General features: G+C 34.2%; 1 protein-coding gene across 1 annotated transcript in view; it reads left to right on the forward strand.

Moving 5' to 3' along the window:
• Positions 1-776: 776 nt before the first annotated feature.
• LOC135092571 (zinc finger protein 99-like) overlaps positions 777-22,199 on the forward strand; it is a 56,660-nt gene continuing 35,237 nt past the window's right edge. Inside the window, exon 1 of the mRNA XM_063991186.1 lies at positions 777-1,506. Coding sequence (XP_063847256.1) covers positions 777-1,506 — 730 coding nt within the window. The remainder of the gene's footprint in view (positions 1,507-22,199) is intronic.

The raw sequence follows: 22,199 nt of genomic DNA on the forward strand, positions 1-22,199 counted from the left end.
CTTGGAAGGAAAGTGTGAGGGGGACAAGATAGCTAGCTAGACTGAAGTGACACTGAGGACAAGATATACAGCATGTGCATTCTCAAGACACCAATCAGGACACCACAGCACACCACAGCTCACTTTGGAAGAATGATGGGAGGAGGACAAGACAGTTAGCTAGACTGAAGTGAAGAGTGTGAAGTGAAGAGAGTGGTGGTGCTGTGCTGCAGGAGGGCTAATGGGTACCGATGTTTCAAATTCACAGCAGCCCGGGGAGGACGGCTGCAGAACTGATTAGGAATCAGACTTGCTCCCTGCCCACAGCTCACAGCTCACACAGACACTGACCCAAACACAGCAATCAGTGGTGGCAAGGAATCTCATGTCTAGCCTGTGGCAGTAATGACTAAGTGAGGTGTGGGAGTGGTGCACAGGTGCCTTAGACTCAGCCACCACCACAAGAAAAAATAGTTCATTGGTCCACAGTCCAGGACAGATGCAGTACTGACCAGTATTCCTATGAGGTGGCAGCTCCCACTGTGATGTTAGGAGTGCCTGGCAGTGCCTGAGCTTGTCTCGGCAGAAATGTTAAGCGAAAAGAATGGAAGGTTCCCGTGCAAAGACTGTGGAAGGTGTACACGCTGTCCGGGAACCTCAGAAGATATGCAGAGGTGCACAGCTTGGGCCCGTTTGTGTGTGACTGCTGTGGCAAGACGTTCGTGCAGAGACGCCTGCTTATCCTGCACACCAATAAGCAGGCCTGCCTCCATGCCTCCCGTGGGCGCTTCGGGGTGATGAGCATCCACCGGGGCCTGAAGTGTGAGGAGTGCGGCCGCAACTTCTCCAAACCTGAGTCGCTGGCGGCACACACGGCCTTGCACCTCACGGGCGGTACCATCATGTGCGAGGTGTGCAACAAACTGTTCTCCAGCAAGACACGACACAACTCAAGCGCCACCACGTCATGCACACCGGCGCAAGGAACTTCCTGTGCAGGAGGTGCGGGCGGACGTACACCCCAAAGTGGGGACCTCAACAAACACATCGACGCAGCATACGGGGGCGTCGGGGACAGTGAATTTGAAGAGGAGGAGGAGGAGGTGCTGGTGGTGCCCATCGCGCACTTCAGCGACAAGCGAAAGCGTTACCGTTCCCTGGGCAGCCTTAGGAAGCACCAGTGTGAGGAGTGTGGGAGTCGCTTCAGCCACCGCGACGTCCTCATCAAGCACTACTCTACATACACCTGCACCAAGCCCTTCCAGTGCGAGGAGTGGAGCAAAGCATTTGCCCGGAAGGACATCCTGGCCACGCATGCCCTCCGCCACACCAAGAGGCGGGCGTTCACCTGCGACGACTGTGGCACAGATTTCTGGAAAAAGAGCTCTCTTCGGCAGCACGTCATGACCCACCTCCTCCCAGAGTTCAAGTGTGAGGTCTGCGGTAAGGAGTTCCGGGTCAAGGTGTCCCTGGAGAACCATCTGCGAGTCCAATGCGGCGTCAAGGAGTTTGCCTGTGTGCACTGCGGTAAGGAGTTCATGCTCAAGCCGCCACATTCGCTCCGCTCACAAGATGTAGTGGTGTGTGTGTACGTGTGTGTGTGTGTGTGTGTGTGTGTGTGTGTGTGTGTGGTGCCTTGGCTATCATAAGGACACAAGAACATAAAGGAAGCTACAAGAAGTAACTCACTCACATCTTGCTAAGGATGTAAGAGAGGAAGACTAGACTGGCTGACTGACTGGTTGACTGACTGACTGACTGGTTGGCTGGCTGGCTCTGGCTTTCTAGCTTTCTGGCTGGCTGGCCGGCTGGCTGGCTGGGTGACTGACTTGAGTGACTGACCGACTGAACGAACGAACGAACGAACCAAACACCAGCACTGCATGAGTCAGTTAGCACCACAACAATACCACTGAACTATATCAAAATAGCATGTGATAAATGACGTATAACATAGATGTATTAAGGCAGAGCAGAAGGTAGCAATGGGTCTCTACATGATGTCAAACTGCAATTGGGGGAGGCTTGAAGTGTCCAACCCCACTACTACTACTACTACTACTACTACACACTACTTTACAAGACTGTACATGAGATTCTTTGTATTATTATGAGAGGGATGGATACAAATAGTGCCATATGTATATATCATTTGTTTTTCCCACATGTATAGTATTCAAACCTATTTTAATATCAAGTAGGAGGGGTGTAGTAAGGTCTGTAAGATTGTTCCAGTATGTGTGTGAGTCTGTTGTGCTTTGTCTGGGCCGCCTTGTGTGAGACTGCTGGCTTGTGATTGTTAATGAGTTTCTTACGTACAAAAAACGTCAAAATGCATGCAAAGTACCCTACATGGTGAAGCGAAAAGTCACTACAAGATACGCATATTGTGAGTGTTTTTGAGCTTATTAGGTACGAAAACGCTAAAAAGCATGAATAGCACTCTATACTGAGAAAAAAAGAATAACATTACCAAATACATGTATTTTGAGTGTATTTCACATTGCTAGGTACCAAAACGCCGAAATACATGCAAAACACCCTATATGGGGAAAAGAAAGGAGATTTTCAGAAACGTGTCTTTTGAATGTTTATGAGCGTTGCTAGGCACCAAAACGATAATAAGCATGGATAATAAGCAAGACCCTATATGGGAAAATAAAATATTATCAAAAACGTTTCTTTTCAATGTATTTGAGCTACTTACGTACCATGAAGTTGAAACGCATAAAAAAAAAAAAAACACTTTATGGATAAACAGCATAACTTTACCAAAAACGTGCATTTTGAGTGCTTTTGAGCTTTTTACGTAGAAAAATACCAATATGCAAGCAAAGTACTTTATATGGGGAAACGAAAACACATCACGAGTGTGTGCGTGTGTGTGTGTGTGTGACTCCTGCCTCTGTGACGGCTATGTGTCGGTGGGGGTAGCTTGGTATCGGAGTCGACTATTAATTTTCTCGATAATCATCACTAACAACATCCTTGTGCAAGTGGGTTATCAAAGTTAGTCTGGCGTGTTGCGTTTTATTTAGGAAAATAAATTGTCTTTCAGTTCAACAACAGTGCACTTCTATACTACTCAATCACACGACTAAGATTATTAGCAAAGTTATTAAGACTCTTGTATCTTGGTCAGAGTCTAAGTCTTTGAGTAACTCGTGACAGAGCGACACGGGTTGTGCGTCTGTACTATCTTGGTGTCTGGCTGTTACTGCCTCTAAAAGGGACTTGAGGATTGTCCGAGAGATGTCTAGGCATACATCATAGATTTCCATAGCCAATAATATGAAGCAAAATGAATGACGTTTTAATCTCCACCCAATGGGAGGTAAGCCTTTAACAAGCTGAATGGGCATAAAACAAACCAGCTGTTTATAGTTAAGCTTGGCTGTTATCAATTCAACGTCCTGTTCACCTCTTGCACAATTCTAATACTGGCGTTAGATTCTCTAACGCGTCTCTAATTCTATTTTTATATCTATTCTTTTCTTCATGCAAAATAGTGCCTATTACACGAGAAACGTATATTATGAGAGTTTTTGAGGTTCTTAGGTACCAAAATGTTAAAATGCATGAATAACACTATATCCAGAAACAGAACAACATTACCAAAAAGTGTCTTTTGAGTGTTGAGCGTGTTACCTACAAAAATTCCAAAATGCATGCAAAGTACTCTATATGAAAAACAAACAATTATTACAAAAAACGTGTATGATAAGTGTCTTGAGCTTCTTAGGTACCAAGACACTTAAACACGCAAAAAACACTCTATATGGAAAAACAGAACAACATTACCAAAAAACCTGTCTTTTGAGTGTTTTGTGTTTTTGAGGTTCTTAAGTATCAAAACGCTAAAAAGCATGGAAAAAACTTTATGGAGAAACAAAATAACATTACTAAAGACGTATATTTTCAATGTTTTGAGTTTGTTACGTACAAAAATACCAGAATTCATAGAAAGTATACCATTTAAAAAATGAAAAGATTATTGTATTATGTGTTCCTGAGTTTCTTAAATACCAAAGCACTAAAACGCGTGAATATCACTTTATATGGAGAAAAAGAACAACATTACCAAAAACATCTGTTTTGAGATCTTTTTACATTGTTAGATACCAAAAGGCCAAAATGCATGCAAAGTACCCTATGCGAAAAATGTGTATCATGAGTGGTTTTAAGATTCTTACGTACCAAAACTCTAAAATTGAATGGTGCTTGAATGGTGCTCTATATGGAGAAAGAGAACACCGTCATTAAAAACGTTTATTATAAGAGTTTTTTTTTCACTTTTTTAGGTTCCAAAAAGCCAAAATGCATACAAAGAACTCTACATGTGAAACAAAATGATATGACAAGATACGTGTCGTTTTTTTTTTTTTTTGAGCATGTTAGGCACCAAAACGTTAAAAGCATGGAAACGATCCTATATGAGAATATAGAACAACATTACCAAAAAGGAGTCTTTGGAGTGTTTAGGAGCTTCTTACGTACGTAAATGCTAAAAGGCATGGAAAACTTTCTTGTGGAAAAACAGAATAACATGAACAAAAATGTGTATTTTGAGCATTTTTAGCTTGTTAGGGAACAGAAACTTCAAAATACATGCAAAAAATTTGTATCATGAAACAAAACGATATTATCATAAATGAGTAGTATGAATATATATTTTTTTTCGATTCTTAGGTACCGAAGGCGTGAGTAGCATTCAACATGGAGAAACAAAACAACATTACAAAAACTTGAATTTTGAGTGTTTTTCATATTGTTAGGTATCAAAACGCCAAAATGCATGCAAAGCACTCTATATGGGGAAACAAAATGGCATTACCAGAAAAGTGTCTTTTGATTATTTTTGAGCGTGTTAGGCACCAAAACGCTAAAAAGATTGGAAGGCAACCTACATTGGAATACAAATGAACATTAAAAAGAAATGTCTTTTGTGTGTTTTTAAGCTTCTTCCATACCAAAAGTCTCAAACTCATGCAAAACACTCTTTATGGATAAACAGAACAACATTGCCAAAATCATGGATTTTGAGTGTTTTTGAACTTCTTACGTAGAAAAACGCCAAAATGCATGCAAAATACTGTATATTGGGAAACAAAATGATATTACCAGAAACGTGTATAATGAGTGCTTCTGAGTTTCTTAGGTCCCAAAACACTAAGACGCGTGAGAAGCACTCTATATGTAGAAACAGAACAACATTAACAAAAACCTGTGTTTTGAGTGTTTTTTTTATTTTTACCTTGTTAGGTACCAAAACGCGAAAATGCATACAAATCAAATAATTAAAAAAAAAAAAAGGACAATGGTAAAAATGTTTATTGAATGTGTTTTTTACATTAGGTACCAAAACGTCAAAAGGCATGCAAACGAAGACTTTATAAAAAGCGTGTATAACCTTCTCATATACAAAAACACAAAAAAACGCGTGAATAGCACTATATTTGGAAAAAACGCAACATCATTACAAAAAAAAAACTATTTTGAGTGTTTTTCACATTATTATGTATCAACGGTAAAACGCTTGTAAATCTCTCTCTCTCTCTCTCTCTCTCTCTCTCTCTCTCTCTCTCTCTCTCTCTCTCTCTCTCTCTCTCTCTCTCTCTCTCTCTCTCTCTCTCTCTCTCTCTCTCTCTTTCTCTAAACAAAGTGACATTACCCGTGAATCGCACTCCATATGGGGATACAGAACATTACCATCAATGTGTGTTTTGAGTGTTTTTCATAATGTTTCGTACCAATACACGAAAATGCATGCAAAGCACTTTACATGGGGAAACGAAACGACATTTCTAGATAGGTGCCTTTTCAGTGTTTTTCAGCTTTTTAGGCACAAAAATGCATGGGAAGCACAGTTTATTGTAATACAAAACAACATTACTAATAACGTGTTTTTTTAGTGTTTTTGAGCTTCGTAAGTAACAAAACGCTAAAATGCATGCAAACGTCCGCATATAGGGAAACGAAAGGATATTATGAGAAACGTGCATAATGAATGTTTTTTCAGCTTATTAGGTACACTATGGAGACACAGAATGACATTACCAAAAACGTGCATTTTGAGTGTTTTTCTCATTGTTAGGCACCAAAACACCAAAATGCGTGCATAGTACTGTATATGGAGAAACGAAAATGCATTAGCAGAAATGTGTATATAGGGAAACGAAAGGATATTATGAGAAACGTGCATAATTAATGTTTTTTTTTTTTTTCAGCTTATTAGGTACACTATGGAGACACAATGACATTACCAAAAACGTGCATTTTGAGTGTTTTTCTCATTGTTAGGCACCAAAACACCAAAATGCATGCATAGTACTGTATATGGAGAAACGAAAATACATTAGCAGAAATGTGTCTTTTTAGTTTTTTTTTTTTTTTTTTTTTTTTACGTTTTAGGCACCAAAACGCTAATATACATGGAAAACACTTGATACTGGAAAACAAAACGTTACCAAAAAACGTTTATTTTCAGTGTTTAGGAGCTTCTTACGTACGAAAACGCTAATATGCATGGAAATTGCATGCATTATTTTATGGAGAAACAGAATAACATTACCAAAAATGTGTATTTTGATTTTTTTTAACATTGTTAGTAACAGAAACGTCAAATTCCATACAAAGAACCCTACATGATGAAAAAAAAATATCAGAAACATATATCAAGTAAACATATATCAAGTATCCGGTACATTTTTCCCCGAGCCTTAAAATCAATAAAAAATCAATGTGTACTCATAAAATCGATTAAAATTCCCGCGCGAGGCATACTTTGTCCCCTCGCCACCAGAGCGCACTGCTTCGCGCCACCCGCGGCCCACTGCACTGTGTTTACTCAGTGACAGTCCCGCGTGTGCACTGTTTATCGCCTGACGCCTTCATCATGCCTAAAGTTGTAGAAAAGAGGAAGCGTGTTGTGCTTACACTTAAGCAGCTGATCAGATCAGCTGCTGATTAAGATCAGCTGATCTTTGTTATGGTAAGATGCGTGAGTGTAGGGTGTTGATTATGGACATAATTTCACTTCTATTCAAGTATCCGGCAATATTCAAGTATCCGGCATGTCGGCGGTCCCGTTGATGCCGGATAAGAGGGATTTTACTGTATATGGAGAAACAGAACAGCATTAACAAAAAAAAAAAATATGTGTTTTTCACATTGATAGGTAACAAAAGGCGAAAATTCATGCAAAGAACTTTATATGGGGAAACGAAACGATATTAGTAGAAGTATGTCTTTTTAGTAGAAAAATGTATTTTTGAGCGTTTTAGGCACCAGAACGCTAAAATACATGACAAGCACCTTATTTTGGAAAACAAAACATTAAGAAAAGGTGTCTTTTGTGTGTTTTTGAGCTTCTTACGTACCAGAACACTAAAACTCATGGAAAACTCCCATTATGGAGAATCAGAATAATATTACCAAAAATATGCATTATGAGTGTTTTTGAGTTTGCTAGGTACAGAAACAGCTAAATGCATGCAAAGTACCCTATATGGTGAAACAAAACGATGTTACAGGAAAGACTATTATGTATGTTACTGACCGTCTTAGGTAACAAAACGCTAAAACGGGTGATTAGCACTCTATATGTAGAAACAGAACATTAACAAAAAAACGTGTCTTGAGTGTTATTCACATTGTTAGGTGCTAAAACGCCAAAATGCATGCAAAGTATCATATATATAATAACGAAAAGACATTAAGAGAAAAGTGTATTATGAGTGATTTTGAGCTTGTTCAAAATGCAAAAAAAAATCATTAGTAGCACTCAATATGGAGAAACAGAATATTATTAAAAACTTGCATTTTGAGTGTTTTTCGCATTGTTAGGTACCAAAACACCAAAGTGTATGCAAAGCACCCTTTATGGTGAATTGAAACCTGATCTCCAGAAAAAAAATGTCTTTTGAGTGTCTTTTTGAGCGTGTTAGGCACTAAAACACGAAAAAGTATGGGAATGAAAAAGAAAAAGAAAAAGAAAATGTGTCTTTTAAATGTTTTTATCTGTTCACGCACCAAAACGCTAAAACTCGTGTAAAACACCATTTATAAAGATCACAATAAATTTAAGAAAAACGTATATTTTCAGTGTTTTTGAGCTTGCTACGTACAAAACCGTTAAAATATACTGAAAGAACACTATATGGAGAAATAAAAGAACATTACGAGAAACGTGTATTAGGAGTGTTTTTTGAGCTTCTTAGGTATTAAAACGCTAAAACCCATGAATAGCTCTTTATATAGAGAAACCAAACAACATTAGTAAAAACTAGTATTTATGAGTATTTTTTGTTTTTACATTATTAGGTATAAAAACGCCAAAATGCATACAAAGTCCCTTATATAGAAAAACGAAACGACATTACAAGAAACGTCTCTTCTGAGTATTTTTTTTGTGCATGTTAGACAACAAACCGCTAAAAAGCATGGAAAGCACACTATATGGAAAAACAAAACAACATTAGGAAAAGTGTCTTTTTTATTTTTTTATTTAGCGACTTACGTACCAAAACGTTTAAACGCATGCAAAGCACCCTTTACGGAGACACAAAATAACTACCAAAAACAAGCATTTTCGCTGTTTTTTGAGCTTGTTACGTAAATAAACGCCAAAATACATGCAAAGTATCCAATATGGGGAGATAAAAAGACATTACGAGAAACGTGTATTACGAATGTGTATGAGCTTTTTAAATAAGAAAACACCAAAACGCGTGAATAGGTTTCTATATTGAGAAGCAGAACAACATTACAAAAATGTGTATTTTGAGTGTATTTTACGTTCTTAGATACCAAAAAGCCAAAATGCATGCAAATATGCCAAAATGCCAAAATGCATGTTCTATATGGGGAAATTAAAAAAAATTAAGAGAAAGTTGTATTATGAAGAAAGGAAACATTTCAAGAAACGTGTCTGTTAAGTATTTATGAACGTTTTAGGCAACAAAACGCTAGAAAGCATTGAAAGTACCCTGGACATGAAAAGAAGTGTCTTTTCAGTACTTTTAAGCTACTTACGTACCAAAACGCTAAAACGCAGGCCAAACACCCTTTATAGAGAAATTGTATAACATTACCAAAAAATGTGAATTTCTCAAAGTTTATGAGCTTGTTACGAAGAGAAAGGCTAAAATGCATTAAAAGTACTCTATATGGGGAAATTAAAGAAAATTAAGAGAAAGTTGTATAATGAGAGTTTATGAGCTTCTTATGAACCAAAATACTAAAACGCATGAATAACACTCGATAATAAGAAACAAAGCATCATTACCAGTGACCTGAATTCTGAGTATTTTTCATGTTGTTATGTACCAAACGCCATAATGCATGCAAAACCACCTATTTGAAGAAACGGAATGACATTACCAGAAAAGTGTCTTTTGAGTTTTTCTTCGTGTTAAGCGCGCAAACAGTAAAAAAAAACAACAACATAAAAATCATGCTATATGGTAAAACAAAACATTACGAAAAAAGTGTCTTTTGAGTTTTTTTTTTTTCTAGGTACTTATGAACTAAAACGGTAAAACGCATGCAAAACACCCTTCATGGAAAAACTGAAAAAAAAATATTACCAAAAACAAATATTTTGAGTTCTTGTGAGCTTCTTATGTGGAAAACGCCAAAAATGAATGCAAACTACTTCATATAGTGAAATGAAAAGACATTACGAAAAATGTGTATTATGAGTGTTTTTCAGTTTCCGAGGTACGCTGAAACGCATAAACAGCACTCTATATGTAGACAGAACAGCATTACCAAAAACGTGTATTTTGAGTGTATTTCACAATGGAAGGTGCCATAAGGCCAAAATGCATGTAAAGCACCATAAAGAAGACCCTCAAGAAAAGACATTACGAAAAACGAGTATAATGAGTGTTTTTGAGCTTCTTAAATACCAAGACGCTAAAAAGCATGAATAACACTATATATATATATATATGTATATATATATATATATATATATATATATATATATATATATATATATATATATATATATATATATATATATATATATATATATATATATATATATATATATAAATAAAACAGAACAATATTACCATAAACGTGTATTTTCCATGTTTTTCATAGTTAGGTGTCATATCGGGAAAATGCATGCAAAGTACCTTATATGGGAAAACAAAAAGTCATTAAGAAAAAACGTGTATTATGAGTGTTTTTGAGATTCTTAGTTACCAAGACGCTAAAATGAATAGCAAGCCATAAGGAGAAACAGTGTAACATTAGCAAAATCTTGTAATGTTGTTGTAATGTTTTTTTGTATTTTGAATGTTTTTTGAGATTTTAATGTACAAAAACGCTATAATGCATCCCCACAAAAAAAAACATATATGGGGGCATGAAAAGACGTTACGAGGACCGTATTATGAGCGTTTTTTTTTTTTTTAGGTAATAAAACGCTCAAACGCAAGTAGAGAACTCTATATAGAGAAAGAGAACAACATTACCAAAGCGTGTATTTTGAGTGCATTTCACATTTTAAGATGCCATAACGCCATAATAGATGCAAAGCACCCTATATGGGGAAATTAAATGAAAACCGTGTTTTTTTTATATTTTTTATGAGCGTGTTAGGGAACAAAACGCTATAAAAAACAAAAAAAACATGAAAAGCACTCTATATGGAAAAAGAAAACAAGAGTACGAAAAACTTGTCATTTGAGTGTTTTTAGCTACATAGGTAACAAAACACTAAAAATGGATGGAAAACACTCTTTATGGAGAAACACAATAACATTACCAAAAACAAGTATTTTTAATTAATGTTTTTGAGATTGTTACGTACAAAACACCAAAATGCATGGAAAGTACCCTATAATGGGAAACGAAAGGACTTAACGAGAAACGTGTACCTATTACGAGTGTTTTTGAGCTTCTTGGGTACCAAAACTCAAAAACGCATGAATAGCACTCTATATGAAGAAGCAGAAAAACATTACCAAAAATGTGTATTTTATGTGTATTTCACATCGTTAGGTACCAAAACATGAAAATGCACGCAAAACACCCTATATGAGAAAAGATACGATATTCCAAATAATGTGTCTTGTGAGTCTCAGGCACGAAAAAAGCTTAAAAAAAAAAAATGTGGAAAACACCTTATACAGCAATACAAAAGATTACATTAAAAGTCTTTTTCAGTGTTCTTGAGTTATATGCGAATTAAAACGTAAAAAAAATAAAAACATGAAAAAATATCTTCTATGGAGAAAGAAAAATTCAAGTATTTCGAGTAGTTTTTTTTTATCATGTTACGAAAAAAAAAAAAAACGTAAAAGTAGAAAATACTTTATATTGGGAAGCCAAAAACTATTACGAGAAACACGTATTATGAATGGTTTGTTTTTTGAGTTTCTTAGGTACCCAAACGCAAAAATGTGTTAATACTACTTCATATGGAGAAACAGAGCAACATAACCAAAAACATGTAATTTGAATGTTTTTCACTTTTTTAGTTATCAAAACGCCAAAATGCATTCAAGCCTCTAACATGGTTAAACGAAAAAAAAAATCAAGAAAAGTGTGTTTTAAGTGTTTATGAGCGTTTTTAGAAAAAATCCAAAAAAGCATTGAAATCACCCTATATGGGAATACAAAACAACTTTATGAAAAACGTGTCTTTTGAGTGTTTTTTTTTTTATATCTTACGTACAAAAACACAAAAAACACATCCAAAACACTCTTTATGAAGAAACCGAATAACAATACAAAAAATAAATAATTTGAGTGTGTTTGATATTGTTACGCAGAAAAAAACCCAAAATTGCATGCAAAGTACCATATATGGGGAAACAAAAAAAAAAAAAAAACATTACGTAGACAAACGCCAAAATGCATGCAAAGTACTCTATATAAAAACGAGAAAACGTTACGAGAAGCGAGCATTATCAATGGTTTTCAGCTTCTTAGGTACCATATCGATGAAACGCATAAAAAGCACTCTATATGGAGAAACATAACAACATTACCAAGAGTGTGTATTTTAAGTGTATTTCACATTATTAGGTTGTATGCAAGGCAACGAGATTTCTAGAAACGTGTCTTTTAAGTGTTTATGAGCGTGCTAGACACTAAAAGAATGGAAAGCACTCCATATAGAAAACAAAAAAACGTCTCTTTTTAGTGTTTTTCCTACTTATGTACCAAAACTTTAAAATACCTGCAAAACACTCTTTATGAAGAAACATCATAACTTTACAAAAAAAAAAGTGTATTTTGATTGTTTTGAGCTTCTCACGTAATATCAAAATGCATGAAAAGTACTGTTTATGGGAAAACGAAAAGACATTACAAAGAAATTAATAAGTGTTTTCGAGCTTCTTAGATTTCAAAACGCTAAAATATATGAATAGCACTATATGGAGAAAAAACAACGTGCATTTTGCGTGTTTTCACATTGTTAGTTACCAAAACGCAAAAATGCATGCAAAACATTATAAATGGGGAAACGAAACGGCATTACTAGAAACATATTTCTTTGAGTTTTTAGCGTGTTATATACCAAAAACGCTAAAAAGCATAGAATTCACCCAAAACATGAAAACAAAACAGCATTACGAAAAGTGTATCTCTTGAGTGTTTTTGAAAATCTTACTTACCAAAACGCTAAAACCCATGAAAACACACTTTATAGAGACACAGAATAACATTACCAAAAATAGGTATTCTGAGTGTTTTTGGCATGTTACGTAGAAAAACGGAAAAGTCCATCCGAAATACCTTATATGGTGAAACAAAAATACATTACGAAAAATAAAAATGAAAAAAAAAACGTGGTAATACTACTCTATATGGAAAACAGAACAATATCACCGAATACAAGTATTTTGAGTCTTTTTTGAGATTCCTACGTACAAAAACGTACAAGTGCTAAAAAAAACGTACAAACGCTAAAACGCATGAATAGCTCTCTACCGGTATGTGAAAAAAAAATAAAAAAATAAAAAACGTGCATTTTTGTGTATTTCACATTTTTATGTGCCATAACGCCAAAATGCATGCAAAGCGCCATATATGGGAGAAAGGAAACGAGATTTTCAGAGAAGTGTCTTTTGAGTGTTTAAGAGCGTGCTAGGCGCTAAAACGCTAGAAAAACATGGAAAGCACCCTATACGGGAAAACAAAACATTAACAAAAAAAATGTGTTTTGAATGTTTTTGAGCTATTTACGTACCAAAACACTAAAACGCATGCAAAAATACCAGTTATTTTTTTGAGTTTCTTAGATATCAAAACGCTAAGATGCATGAATAACACTATATATGAAGAAACACAACATTATTAAAAGGTGTTTTTGAGTGTTTTTCACTTAATTAGGTGCCAAAACGACATTACCAGAAACGTTTCTTTTCAATATTTTTGACCGTATTACGCACCAAAACAATAGAAAGCTTGGAATTCACCCTGTATCGGAATGCATAACAACATTACGAAAAACATGTTTTTCCTGTGTTTTTTTTTAAATTTGTACGTACCAAATAGCATAACGGATGCAAAACATTTCATAGAGAAACAGAAAAACATTAGCAAAAAGAACTATTTTGCTTGTTTTTGAGCTTGTTACGCAGAAAAAAAACTAAAAAAAACAACAAAAAAAACATGCAAAGTATCCTTAATAGAGAAACAAAAAACATTATGAGAAACGTGTATTTTAAGTGCATTTCACATTGTTAGGTACTAAAACGCCAAAATTCATACAAAGCAATTGTATGAAGTGGAAAGGAAATTAAATTTCCAGAAACATGTCTTTTCAGTGTCTAAGAGAATCCTATGCACAAAAACGCTAAAAAGCATGGATATCACCCTATATAGGAATAAAAAAAAAATAAAAAAACATTACGTAAAACGTCTCTTTTGAGTGTTTTTGAGCTTCTTACGTACCAAAACGCTAAAACGCTTCCAAATTCCTGTTATGGAGAAACAAAAAAATAAATAAATAATTGTTTTTGAGCTTGTTACGTAAAAAAAAATAAATGCATATAAAAGTACCTTATATGTGGAAACACATTACAAGAACCGTGTTTTTGAGCTTCTTAGGTACATAACCTCAAAAACTGATGAATAGCACTCTATATGGATAAACAGTAAAAGTGTATTTTGAGTGTATTTAACATTGTTAGGTACCAAAACGCCAAAAAGCATTCAGAGCACACTGCATGGGGAAAAGAAACGTGTCTTTTGAGTGTTTGTGTGTGTGTGTGTGTGTGTGTGTGTGTGTGTGTGTGTTAGGCACCAAAACGCTAAAAGGCATGAAAAGTACCCTATAGAGGGAAACAAATCAACTTTATAAAAAAAGGTGTTTTTTGTGTGTTTTTGAGCTACCCACTTATGAAAAGGCTAAAGCGCATGTAAAACACCCTTCTTAGAGAAACAAAATAACATTGGCAAAAAAACGCATTTTGAATTTTTAAGAGCATGTTACGCATAAAAACGCCAAAATGCATGGAAAGTATTCCATATGAAGAAACAAAAAGACATTGCGAGAAACGTGTAAAATGTGTGGTTTTGAGCTTCTTTGGTAGCAATGAATAAACGCATGAATAACACTCTATAAGGAGGAAAAGAAGAATATTACCAAAAGACGTGTATTTTTGGTGTATTTCACATTGTTAGGTACCAAAACACCAAAATGCATGCATAGGGAAAAGCAAAAAAAAAATAAATAAATAAAATAAAAAAAAATAATATCAGTAACGTTTCTTTCCTGTCTGGGAATAGAAAACATTACGAAAAACGTGTCTTTTCAGTGTTCTTCAACTTTTTACTTTCCATAGCATGCGAAACACACTTCATGGAGAAAAAGAATAACATTACAAAAAGCCAGTATTTTGAGTGTTTTTAGCTTGTTACGTAGAAAAACGCCAAAATGCATGCAAAGTACCCTATATAGGGAAATAAAAAGACATTTCGAGGAACGTGTATTATGAATGTTTTGTACATTCGTACCAAAACGCGAAATCGCATAGTATATGGAGAAACAGAACATTATAAGGGGAAATGATACGAGATTTACATAAACGTGTCTTTTGAGTGTTTATGAGCGTGCTAGCACCAAAACGTCGAAAAAAAAAAAAATGGAAAGCACCCTATATGGGAAAACAAGATTACCAAAAACTTCTCTTTTCAGTATTTTTGAGCTACTTACGTACCAAGACGCTAAAAGGCATGCAAAACACCCATTGTGGAGAAAAAGAATGACATTACCAAAAAAAAAAAAAGTAATTTGAGTGTTTTTGGGATTGTTACAAGAACACCATAATGCATGCAAAATACACTGTATAGGGATAGGAAAGGACATTAGGAGACACGTGTATTATGAGTGTTTTTGAGCTTCTTAGATACCAAAACGATAAAACGCATGAATAATACTCTATATAGAGCAACATAACAGCATTACCAAAAACGTGTATTTTCACTGTATTTCACATTGTTAGGTACCAAAACAAAAACATGCATGCAAAGCACCGTATACTGGGAAAATAAACGACATTTCCAGAAACGTGTTTTTTAAGAGTAAGTGAGCGATAAAATGCATGGAAAGCACCCTGTATGGGAAAACAAAACATTATAACGAAAAACGTGTTATTTGAGTTTTTTGGGGGGACTTTCGTGCCTAAACGCTAAAACGCAGGCAAAATACGTTTTATTGAAAGACACAAAAACTTTACTAAAAATCAAAGAACATTACTAGAACCGTGTCTTTCTAATTGTTTTTGAGCGTAATAGAGGCGAAAACGCTAAAAAAAAAAAAAACATGGAAGTCACTCTATTTAGGAAAACAAAACATTTACCAAAAACTATCTTTTGAGTGTTTTCGAACTTCTTACGTACCAAAACGCTAAAACGCATAAAAAAAAAAAAACTATGGCTAAACAGAATAACATTACAAAAAAGTATTTTCATTGTTTTTAATCTTTTTTTAGTTGAAAAAACGCAAAAATGCATGGAAAGTACTCTCTATTAAAAAACGAAAAGACATAAGGAGAAACGTGCATTATGAGAGGTTTCGAGCTTCTTGGGTACCATATTAAAACATTACCAAAAACGTGCATTTCGAGTGTTTTTCACATGGGTACCAAAACACCAACATGCATGAAAAGCCCCCTATATGGGGAAAATGAGCAACATTTCCAGAAACGTGTCTCTTAAGTGTTTTTGAGCGTGTTAGGCACGAAAACGCTAAAAATAATGGAAGTCACCTTACATGGGGATACAAAACAACATTACGAAAAAGCTGTGTTTTGGAGGTGTGTGAACTTCTTAAGTATCCAGACGCTAAAACTCACGAAAGACACCTTTTATAGCTAAACATAATTACATTTCCAAAAACAATTATTTTGAGCCAGTTTTAGCTTGTTATGTTGAAAAATGCAGAAATGCATGGAAAATATACTGCATGGGGAAACATAAGGACATTACGAGAAATATGTATTATGAGTGTTACTTGAGTTTCTTATGTACCAAAACTCGAAAACGCATGAATAACACTCTATATAGAGAAACAACAACATTCGCAAAATAGTGTCTTTGGAGTGTACTTCATATATTAGGTACAAAAACGCAAAAAATACATGCAAAACACCCAACATGGGGTCAAGAAACGACATTTATGAAAACGTGTCTTTCAAGTGTTTAAGAGCGTGTTAGGCACCAAAACGCTAGAAAGCATGGAAAGCAAACTATATGGAAAAATAAAACAATATTAATGAAAATGTGTCTTTTGAGTGTTTTTGAGTTTATTACGGACTATAAGTACAAAACACTTTGAAGACACCCTTAATGGAGAAACACAATAATGATTCCGAGTGTTTTTGAGGATCTTAAGTACAAAAACGTCAAAATGCATGGAAAGTACCATGTATGGGGAAGCGAATGGTCATTACGAAAAATGTGTATTTTATATTATTTTTTTTTAGTTTCTTAGGTATCAAAACGCTAAGACGCCCAAATAGCACTTGATATCGAAAAAAAAAAAAAAATAGAACAACATTACGAAAAACGAGTATTTTGAATGTTTATGAGCATGTTATTCACATGATCGCTAAAAGTCATGGAAATAACCTTATATGGGAGAAAAGAACATATTACCAAAAACGTGTCTTTGCAATCGCTTAAAGGCATGTAAAACACTCTTTATGGAGAAATAGAATAACATTTCCAAAAAAAACATGTATTTTCAAAGTTTATAGCTTGTTATTTAGAAATACGTCACAATGCATGAAAAGTACTCTATATGAAAAAAAAAAAAAGGCATTACGAAAAACGCTTATTATGAATTTTTTTTAGCTACTTAGGTACCAAAACGCGAAAACCTGTTAATAGCACTCTATCGTGTTTTTTTTTTTTTTTTTATATATAGAGAGAAAGAGAATAACATTATAAAAAGACGTATTTTAAGTATTTTTGAGCCTCCTACGTAGAAAACGACTAAATGCAAAGTATCCTGTATGAGGGAACGAAAAAAAAAAAAAAACATTACAAGAAACGTGTATTATAAGTGTTTTTGAGTTTCTTACGTACCAAAACACAAAAACGCGTGAATAGCACCCTATTTGGAGAAACAAAAGTACGTAACAAAAAATGTGTATATTGTATGTATTTCAGTTTTCATGCCTTTTGGCGTTTTGGTGCCGAACATGCAGAAAAACACTCAAGAGATGTTTCTTGTAACGTCGTTTCCTTTCCCCATATGCACGCATTTTGGCCTAACAATATAAAAACCACCTAAAATACACGTTTTTTTTTTTCTTATAAAGTTGTTCTGTCGTTTAAAGAAACTTAAAATACATGCTTTTGGCAATGTTTTCTTTTCTCATATAGGGCGTTTTCCATACTTTTTTTTTTTTAGCGTTTTGGTGCCGAACATGCTCATAAACACTGAAAACACATTTTTTTTCAGAATTTTTTTTTTTTTTCCCATAGAGGGTGCTTTGAATGCATTTTGGCGTTTTGTAAGTAGCAATGTGAAAAACGCTCATAATACACATTTTTGGTAATGTTCTATTTCTCCATATAGAGTGCTATTTGTGCATTTTAGCGTTTTGATACCCAAGGTAAAAAACACACGCACAGTACACGTTTCTTGTAAAGTTCTTTCGTTTTCCCATATAGGGTACTTCCCATACATTTTTGCATTTTTTTTTTTTTGTACTTAATAAGCTCAAAAAAACATTCAAAATTCATGTTTTTGTCAAAGTTATTGTGTTTCTCCATAAAGGGTGTTTTGCCAGAGTTTTAACGTTTTATTACATAACTAGCTCAAAGCACTTAAAAGACACGTTTTTGGTAATGTTTTGTTACCCATATATGTTGCTCTCTACGTTTTTTTTTTTTTTTGTATTTTGGTGTCTAACACGCTCATAAAAACTTAGAAGATAAGTTTTTGAAAATGTCGTTTCTTTTACCCATATATAATGTTTTGCCTGCATTTTGGCGTTTTGGTACCTAACAATGTGAAATACATTGAAAATACACGTTTTTGATAACGTTCTTCTGTTTCTCTATATAAAGTGCTATTTATGCGTTTTTTGCGTTTTAGTACCTAAGAAACTCAAGATCACTTATAATACACATTTTTTGTAATATCTATTTGTTTCTACATATAAGGTATTTTGCATGTATTTTGGCTTTTTTGTACGTACAATGCTCAAAAACACTGAAAATACTTGCTTTTGGTAATGTTATTGTTTCTCCATTAAGGGTGTTTTCCATACGTTTATGCGTTTTGGTACGTAAATAGCTAAAAAAAAAAACACTCGAAAAACACGTTTTTTTTTATAATGTTTCCTTTTCACATATGGAGTGCTTTCCATGCTTGTTTTTTTTTTGTACTTAACACGCTCATAAGCACCTAAAAAAAAAACATGGTTCTGGAAATATTGTTTCTTTCCCCACATACATTTCGCATACATTATGGCGTTTTCTTAACGAACAATGTAAAATACACTGAAAAGACACGTTTTTTTTTTTTTTTTTAGTAACGTTCTGTTTTTCGGTATTAAGTGCTATTCATGCGTTTTAGGGTTTTAGTATCTAAGAAACTTAAAAAAAAAGTGATAATACACATTTCTCGTAATGTGTTTTCGGTTCAACAAATGCATTGCATTTAGGTGTTTTTGTACGTATCAGGCTGAAAACACTTAAAATACTTGTTTCTGGTAATATCATTTAGTTTTTCCATAAAGGGTGTTCGGATATTTTTGAGCGTTTTGGTACGTAAGTAGATAAAAAAAAAAAACACTCAAAAGACGGTTTTTTGGTAATGTTGGTTTGTTTTTTAGTATAGGGAATTTTCTATGATTTATAGCGTTTTGGTGCCTAACACACTCATAAAAACTCAAAAGACAAGTTTGTAGAAATGTTGTTTCGTTTCCCCATAGAGGGACCTTGGAATGCATTTTTGTGTTTTGGTACAATGTGAAAACACTCAAAATACACGTTTTTGTAATGCTGTTTTGTTTTTCAATATATAGTGCTATTAGTGCTTTTTAGCGTTTTTGATACCTAAGAAGCTCAAAAAAAGTTATTGTTTCTCCATAAACGGTGTTTTTCCTTGGTTGTAACTTTCTGGCTCGTAAGTATTAAAAAAAAAATCTCAATAGACACGTTTTTGGTTATGTTTTTTTTTTTTTTTTGTTAAATAGGGGACTTTCCATAATTTTTAACGCCTTGGTTCCTAACATGCTCATAAACACCCAAAAGTCACGTTTCTGGAATTGTCGTTTCCTTTCCCGTATAGGGCGCTATGTATCTATGTTGGCCTTTTGATACTACAATGTGAAACCGCTGAGAATACACGTTTTTTGTAATGTTGTTCTGTTTTTTTTTTTTTTTTCATACAGACTGCTATTAAAGCAATTTCGCGTTTTGGTACCTAAGAAACTCAAGAACTCTTATAATACACGTTTCTCGTAATGTCATTTCCATTCCCCATACTTTGTATATATTTTGGCGTTTTTCAAACTGAGAAACTCAAAATCACTTCAAAATACATTTTTTTTGTTATTGTTATTCTGTTTAACCATGATTTACATGCATTTTGGCGTTTTTGTTTATAACAAAGTGAACAACACTCAGAATGAACGTTTTAGGTAATGTTCTATTTCTCCATACAGAGTGCCATTCATGCGTTTCAACGTTTTGTTACCTAAGTAAGAAGCTGAAAACTCATAATATACGTTTCTGGTAAAGTCTTTTCGTTTTCCCATATAGAGTTCTTTGCATTCATTTTGGCATTTTTCTACGTAACAAGCTCAAAAACACTCAAAACACACTCTTTTGGTAAACTTATATTCTTTCTCTATGAAGGGTTTTTCCGTGCATTTTTTTTTTATCGTTTTATTAAGTAAGAAGCTTTTAGCTTCACTGAAAAACTGACATTGAAAAAAAGAGACATTTATGGTAATACACAATAACTTTACTAAAAATAAACGACTTTACCAGAAACGTGTCTTTTAATTGTTTTTGAGCATGATAGTTATGAAAACGCTGAAAAAAAAAACATGGAAACCACCCTATTTGGGAAAAGAAAACAACATTACCAAAAAACGTGTCTTTTAAGTGTTTTGAACTAGTTATGTACAAAAACGCTAAAACGTATAAAAGAAAAAAAAATTCTCTATGGCTAAACATTACTAAAAAAAGTATTTATATTGTTTTTTTTTTCTTGATACGTTGAAAAACGCAAAAAAAAAAAAATGCATGGGAAGTACCCTATACTAAAAACGAAAATACATCAGGAGAAACGTGCATTATGAGTGTTTTTGAGCTTCTTGGATACCAAAAACGTGTATTTCGAGTGTTTTCACATTGTTAGGTACCGAAACACCAAAAAGGCATGAAGAGCTCCTATATAGGGAAACTAAGAGATATTTCCAGAAACGTGTCTAATGGTTTTGAGCATATAAGGCACCAAAACGCCTTTTTTTAGTAACGTTGTTCTGTTTTTTTTTTTTTCCATATAAAGTGCTATTCATGCGTTTTAGGGTTTAGTATCTAAGAAACTTAAAAAAAGTTCTAATACATATTTCTCATAATGTATTTTCGGTTCAACATAGAGTACTTTGCATGCATTTAGGTGTTTTGGTACGTATTAGGCTGAAAAAAAAACAACACTTAAGATACTTGTTTCTGTTAATTTTATTTTGTTTTTCCATAAAGGTTGTTTGGATACGTTTGAGCGCATTGGTAGGTAAGTAGATAAAAAAAAAGACAATCAGACACGTCACTGGTAATGTTTTTTTTTTTTTTTTTTATATATAGAGAGCTTTCCATGATTTATAGTGTTTTGGTGCCTAACACACTCATAAAGACTTAAAAGACGTTTGTGGAAATACTGTTTCTTTTCTCCATAGAGGGAGCTTTAAATGGATATTTCTGATTTGGTACAATTTGAAAACACTCAAAATACACCTTTTTGGTAATGTTCTGCTTCTCCATATAGAGTGCTATTTGTGCTTTTTAGCGTTTTTGATACCTAGGAAGCTCAAAAAAAGTTATTGTTTCTACATAAAGGGTGTTGCCTAGCTTTTAGCGTTTTTGGTACGTATTTCAAAAACACTCAAAAGGCACGGTTTTGGTTGTGTTTTTGTTTTCTTTAATAGAGTGCTTTCCATGTTTTTTTTTAGCGTCTTGGTGCCTAACACACTCATAAACACACAGAAAACACGTTCCTGGAAATGTTTCCTTTCCCCGGATAGGGTGCTATGTATGCGTTTTAGCCTTTTGGTACCTAACAATGTGAAAACCACTCAAAATACGCGTTTTTTGTAATGTTGTTCTGTTTCTCCATACAGAGTGGTATTGACGCAATTTCGCTTTTTGGTACTTAAGAAACTCAAAAAGACTCATAATACATGCTTCTCCTAATGTCTCTTCCTTTCCCCATACTTTGTATGCATTTTGATGTTTTTCAACGTAAGACGCTCAAAAACACTTCATAATACTTTCTTTTGGTAATGTTATTCTGTTCAACCATGATGAGTGTTTTACATGTGTTTTAGCGCTTTGGTAAGTTAGGAGTTCAAAAATAGCCAAAAGACAATTTTTTCATAGTTTTGTTTTGTAATCCTTTATAATGTGATTTCCATGCTTTCTTAGTATCATTTTGTTCCCCAAGAAGCTGCAAAACACTCAAAAGACACGTTTCTGATCATGTCTTTTCGTTCCCCATATATGAGACT

Source organism: Scylla paramamosain, chromosome 40, assembly GCF_035594125.1.
Source record: "Scylla paramamosain isolate STU-SP2022 chromosome 40, ASM3559412v1, whole genome shotgun sequence".
Taxonomy (NCBI): Eukaryota; Metazoa; Arthropoda; class Malacostraca; order Decapoda; family Portunidae; genus Scylla; species Scylla paramamosain.